The sequence below is a fragment of the Pyxicephalus adspersus genome, chromosome 1, assembly GCF_032062135.1.
Source record: "Pyxicephalus adspersus chromosome 1, UCB_Pads_2.0, whole genome shotgun sequence".
Taxonomy (NCBI): Eukaryota; Metazoa; Chordata; class Amphibia; order Anura; family Pyxicephalidae; genus Pyxicephalus; species Pyxicephalus adspersus.
The window spans coordinates 112,907,167-112,913,610 of record NC_092858.1 but is presented as its reverse complement, the minus strand read 5'-3'; the positions used below and the strand labels follow the sequence as shown (position 1 = coordinate 112,913,610).

Genomic DNA, 6,444 nt, shown 5'->3' with positions numbered 1-6,444 from the left:
CCATTTTCTTCTTTTTTTCTTTTGATTACACTTTGATCACACTGCACAGACGCGAGATCAGGTGACGTAGCCTGCTGAAAATGAGGGGAAAAAAGAGTGCTGATCTCACTGTGCATGCATGAGATTGGTACTTTTTTCCCCATTGCAGGAAAAAGCCCCTTCTGCGCATGTCTGAGATCACTTCAATCTTTTTGTGCTCCCATTTAATCTTTAATGCCACAGGGGTACAGATTGAGGGGGAGGAGCCACCCCTCTTTGGTTAAAAAAAAAAAAACTGTAGAAAGAAAAACATTATTTTTAGCAATATATCTGCTAAAAAAAAGGCCTTACATCAACAATATACAGCATTTATGTAGGATGTCTTGGCATTACATATGCATATATATTCATTTGTTGCCAAAGAGTTCAAGCAAATACAAAACTTCTATATAGACACCCATCAGTGTTCTCCCCAGAAATTTTTTTCAGCCGGGTGGGGGGGAAACTGTAGCCGCGTGGTAAATAAAGTGGGCGGGGCCAGACACTGCAAATTTGGAGCTCCTAGTTATTTTATGCCATATGTATCCAGTAACCCCTGCTATTGTGTCAGTGTTCTTCATACCCCTTATAGTTTGTTCCAACTTTCTAATGCCTGGCTTGTTAGAATGTAAAATTTTTCCATTGTTTTTGTATTATGCCCCAACAGTGCTGTGTATTTTAATCCAACTCCCTAGAGTTCTTTGTTTAATAGTGTAATCCCTTGTAGTAGTGTAAAATTGTGATCAATCTAGCATAACAATTTAGGCTTAGTTCATATTAGCAGTAAAAAAAATGCCGCTCCTGAGTGACTACTTGGCAACTTCTAGGCACCTGGGATTGGTAACAAGTGGTAAGTGCTTGGCACCTGGGATTGGTAACAGGCGGTAAGTGCTCAGCTTTTCAGGCCAAGCACTTTTTCAAACAGCAGTGGAAACTGAGGGGTAAACGCAGCAAATTCAACCTTACTGCCAGTGTGAATTCAACCTACCTTCAGATGTCACCTCCTAGCACTATATCTAGGTAACACGAAGGACATCCTGCATGAGATCGCAAATGGGGGCAGGACAGCCAGTGCCCTCATCTCATCACTGCCAAAAACAAAAACTTCCTGTGAAATTTATCCACCCGCAGTGTGATAGCTGTGTGTGTAAAGTCTGCTTGTCAGATTCTGCAGCCTAACAACTCATTGTGTTCAATCCTATAGATCTCCTAAATTGTTGGTTTTAATTACCTAAAACCCTAAAATGTCATTAGCATGGCATCATTAGAACATAAAAACCTCTGCCCATCAAAATGTCCGCTTCCCTACCTTGAACCTCAATTTCTCTAGAACAGAGAGGTGAGGATAAACAGAATCATAGGTGCAAGTGGGGGACAGTTGTGGCCAACACCCCCCCAAACTTTCGTCTCCATGGCATCATTACATAAAGTCTGTGCATCAAAACACGGTGCCCTGGTACCCATGACTTACCCTACCAGTACCTAAACCCCAGTTTCCTTTGGATGGGAAGACTTTTTTTATGTTCTAATGATGCCATTGTGATAAAATTTTAGGGCGTGTTATCCACAGTTGTTCAACACACATTTTCAGTCTCCCCATTCCTGAGAAATTGGGATTCCAGTGTTAGAAGTGGAATGTAGTATTTCGCAGTGTTAGGTACACACCAGATCTGGTAAATAAATGTGCAAACAGGCTGAATACTTAGATTATTGCATAAGCTCATTCTTGAATGCTTCAAAGGTAAAGCTTGCATAAAATTTATAAACCAGTTGTGCCTGGTTTCTTCTAAGCAGCCTTATAAATATTTATTTTGTTTTGGCTGCATTCCATGGTGATTGAATAAAGGTGACTGTGTTATCTGAGTGGATATAAATGCTAGGGTGACTTGGATAAGCTGCAGAAGTCTTCAATATTACAGTCCAATTGAATGTTTAATTGTATATGACTAACTACTACTGGGTATATTGTATCAACTATGAGTAGTTATCATGAAACACAAGTTAGCAGTTATTTCATACAAAAGATTAAATTGCTGCTGATGCTTTTTTTTTCACAGAAATGGTGCAAAGTCATATTATAAATTTTATCCTCTTTTGTTTTTTCGTAGGTGGATTACTGCCCCTGTGCTGTGCCAGGTGACTGTTGGAACCTCATGGTGGAATTTATGCAGAGTTTGATGGGAAGTCATGCTCCATCTGTTCCCCCAGTTTTTAGTGCCAAACATGATGCACTTTACACACCTGGAGACACTATGATGCAGTACATGGAGCTTCTGAACAAAATCCGCAAGCAACAGCAGGGTACAGTAGCTGGCATGAGACTATGAAAAGGTCACAACTATTGTCTTCTGTGCTATAAAGTGAAAAGATCTTTTGTTAGTTTATACTCTTCGTTATCCTTGGATGTATGCTAAACGGCAGTCAATCCTGAAGGATGTCGGTGACTTGTGAAGACCCCAACTTCAGTTAGCTGTAATAAATCAATAAATGAACCAACAAGCAATGATATATCTTTCTCAAAAATAGTCATTATGGCAGGACTTACTCTTAACCTTTTAACTCTTTGTAGATTTGTAGCCTTAAACACTTAACTTCCTTTACCTTTTCTGATTGGACCAAATACTTCTTTATTGTGCCACTATTCTCCCTTCCACAGACACTGCAGCTAACAGTGGCAGTGTATTGGCAAACAAAACAATGCTGTCAATCCATATTGCAGGACTAGGTGTTGTGTGACAAGCTACAGGCCTATGAATTGGTATTGACAATGCTGATAGCCATGCCCACTGCAACAGCTTTTCATCTCATTGTAGGTAAACCAGACAGCTTGTATGAGAATGGTAACTTTGCTCTGAATTTAGGAACAGTGCAGTTTTGTTGTCACACCATCACAAGCTACATTAGGTGGACTTAATTGACAGGCTCAACTGATATTTATGTGTAAGCACATCGAGTATGAATGTCTTTAGCTGCTATTATTCCGCTGTTTATGTCTTCATGAGAAAAAAACAACCGTTACAGACGGCTCCTAATTGGGCTTTGAAAAGTATTTGTGCGATTTTTGCAAAAGCAGGATGTACAATTTCACTTATATATAAATGCTGCAGCACATTTTTAGTAGGAGAAGATAGAAAATAGCTGGCTATACACATTTTTCTGAATGGATAGTCTGTTTAAAATTTTCTACATTCCCTAACAATAATGTCATTTGAGAATCCAAATAAACCCTCTATTTACTTTCTATATACAGTCATTCATGCCCTTGCTCTACGTGGTTGGTAGATCTAAAGGTTATTTCACAATTATATTATTATGGTTTTGATAACCCTAATTTTTATAGTGCTAAAATATTTTTAACAATCCCTATACTCCTAGTGACAATACAGTATATCGTTACCTGCCACATCAAAGACTTCTGTAGGAAGAATGCTTTTTCATTGTGAAAGTAGTTTTTTGTTTGTTATGTTATGAGTCATAGCAAACATTACCAACAGTTCCAAAGGAGTATCTGTTGGCTTTTGCAAGCCTTTCTGTAGTTCATAATCAGAGAACACTTCATGTGGAATCTAATTTAACATGCTTGGTTAAGAACAGGTTCTTCAAATGCCTTTAGTTGAGATATTTTAGCATATGGCTGATTAGTTTCTGGAGCTTGATGGGCTGCCAAGGTGCTGTAAAGCCATCTCAGGGTACACAACTTCTAAGGATCACATGTATCTTTTGTTTTAAAAAAAACATCTTAAAATACATTTATATGAAAAGCGAAGAAATATTTGTCTTACATTTGGGGTATGTCTACACAGATAATTTAATCTCTCACTAGCAAGAGCTTTTATCAGTTATTAAATTCGTATCTTATTAACAGAACAATGATTAAAATGTTCTGCAAATAAACAGTCTGTCACCAAGTGGTGAAAACTGCTGGTGTATGCCTAGGCATACTACAACAGAGCATTTAGATGTTTTAGGTCCTTACATGTTGGAAATACTTTAGGTGACATATGTAAAGGTGTACATGTGGACAAAGTCTAAAATAACATACCCAGTATATTTCTTCAATCCATGCACTTTTTTGTGAACTAAAAATATGAGGCTTCCAGAAATGCGTAATATGTTGGCGCTATATAAATCCTGTTTAATAATAATAATAAATGCAGTAAGCTCCTACATTCCTTTAGTGAGCTGACAATAACTCCTCTGCCACTTTTCTTATTGTAATTTTGAAAGGACAGATATTTTTTTTTATAAGGCTGCATTTATTAATTGCAAACCCATTATGTTTATCTAATGCCTTTTTTTGTCTATTTGAGCCTTGATGAGGCAGTAAATACTTTTCATATTAATAAAATGAAAAATATTTTGTTTTTGCTTGTTTCAACATATAGAAGATGTGTGCTGGTAAAATATATTTTTGATTTTGCTTCTTGTTCATTATCTGATAGTCTAATTACTAATAATATTTCTGATGGGTAATTTTTTAAACTATTCTGCAATAATTTATATTTTTATGTTGATGCAGACCATGCAGTAAGAATTAAGGCCGGCCTATTATATTAGTCCCCTCCTCAATTATAAATAGCAGCATGCATCTAAAATAAGATTGCATAGGGAGGAAAAGTTTCTAACGTATGCTGAGCATGTAAACCTCATGACATTATGCCCCAGGCAAAATGACAAAGCTTTTTTATCTTTTGAGATTTTGGTCTCATATGAAGCATTATCTCCTTTTTTTTTTTTTTTTTTTTTTTACAATAGTGAACGGGCCCTAATATATTAAGTATGCCTTGCTTTTTTTACTGCAATGTTCCCTAGGTTTTCACCCTACTACATACCTTAACTAGGTAGGTACCTTAGTTCTTTCTGTTAGATGTTAGTCCTATCTGCCTCCAAAATGCAAAACACTGCCTATTCTGCCCTAAGCTCTACTTTAGCAAGTTCTAGCACTAGAGCCAGAGTTGCAAACAACGTTGGCATTTCAGATTACTGGAGTGTATGCACGAAAAAAGTGGCAAAAAACAAAAAATATTTTATTTAAAAACTGACACCAGAATACCATTTAGACTTTAAGGGTGTAGCAGTGTGCTTTAGACTAACTGCACTTTTTTTTGGGCTAAGAATAATTTGAGCATTTGAGCCTACTCTATGTTTACTCCATACAAATATGCAGTCCCTGTACCTTCAAAATACTCATTAATATACGGAGCAAAAACTAGTCTCGCAGACACACATTAGGTTTTGTACAAATGCTAGTGTTTGTTATTCTCAGGTGACCATACAATGTCATTTATCAATGCACTGTGCTGCTTCACCCATCCTTGCATTGGAGTTCAGTGGTTACTTACCTAATACAATCCCTGCTTCAGAACTGCAGCTGTCCCTCCCTCGTCTAACCTGAAATATGCTGTTGGTGTCAGGAAGGAGGTTTGTCCTGCAGTGTTAGTTGCTGGAACAAACTGTCTTCCTCCACTACCAATGTTGGACGTAGCCAACGGTGGGCCCTGTGCAGAACTAATTTGGGGCTTCTGTGGGCTGAGGAAGGTCCAGGGCCTTCTTCAGTGGCACACTTTGCACCTCCCTATATCCACCTCTGCCAACTACTGCTCTCTACATTGTTATGGATCTTGCTGGATGTAGAAATTGCATGCCAGTGTTGAACATCTACGGATTGCCCTGCAGGACTAGGAGCTAATGCCAACTATGAGCCACTTGTGACCTATATTTGTATTAATAGAAAGAATGCCTAAACTAAAGTATGATCACATTTTGTACACCAAATTGGCTCCAACCAGCCTTTCTGAAACAAGACCTATATTGGGAGACTTTATTGCTAAGGTCTCCTTCTGGAAAATGCTAATTGCCTGTTTGTCGTTTTACTATAGCTGCTTCAATACTTTCCTAGTCACTTGCTGCATGTCTCCGTAAGCATCATAGCCAGAGATTGCAAGGTGAATACAAATGTTAGAAAAATTAGGGACAGCCTGCTTATTTTCCCCCAAATCTGGTTTTCTTTAAAGAAGCATTCACCAGTTTGTCAAAAGAAAAACTAAAGTAACCAAACTCAAAATGAGTCACTTTGGCATAAAGTTTTTTTGGAAAAGTCGTAGAACCAGTGTTGCACCTTTAGGAGTCTTTTGTCTCCAGCAACCTTATATACCCTTTTGTGGCTCAACCACACACAGCAATTTGTATTCACAAATCGAAATGCCCTTTCCACGGCGATCCCCAACACTTTATCTACGCATTCTGTGTAAATCTGAAATATCCTGAGCACGGACTGCGTGTGCTGAACGTGGAGGAAGGAGGTGATGCTTTGACGGGCAGCAGTCTTCTCCAATCACAGAATGAAGAGGGGATTGGGGCAGGGAGCCACTGACAATACAATATAGGGAGCCGGGGGCGGAGATTTGTGCAGTAGCAACGGGTGAC

General features: G+C 38.3%; 1 protein-coding gene across 1 annotated transcript in view; it reads left to right on the top strand.

Annotated features, from left to right (window-relative positions):
• Window positions 1-4,385, top strand: part of MED20 (mediator complex subunit 20) — a 19,261-nt gene extending 14,876 nt beyond the window's left edge. Inside the window, exon 4 of the mRNA XM_072424104.1 lies at window positions 2,127-4,385. Within this exon, the coding sequence (XP_072280205.1) occupies window positions 2,127-2,345 (219 nt within the window). The 3' untranslated portion in view covers window positions 2,346-4,385. The remainder of the gene's footprint in view (window positions 1-2,126) is intronic.
• The last annotated feature ends 2,059 nt before the right edge of the window (window positions 4,386-6,444 follow it).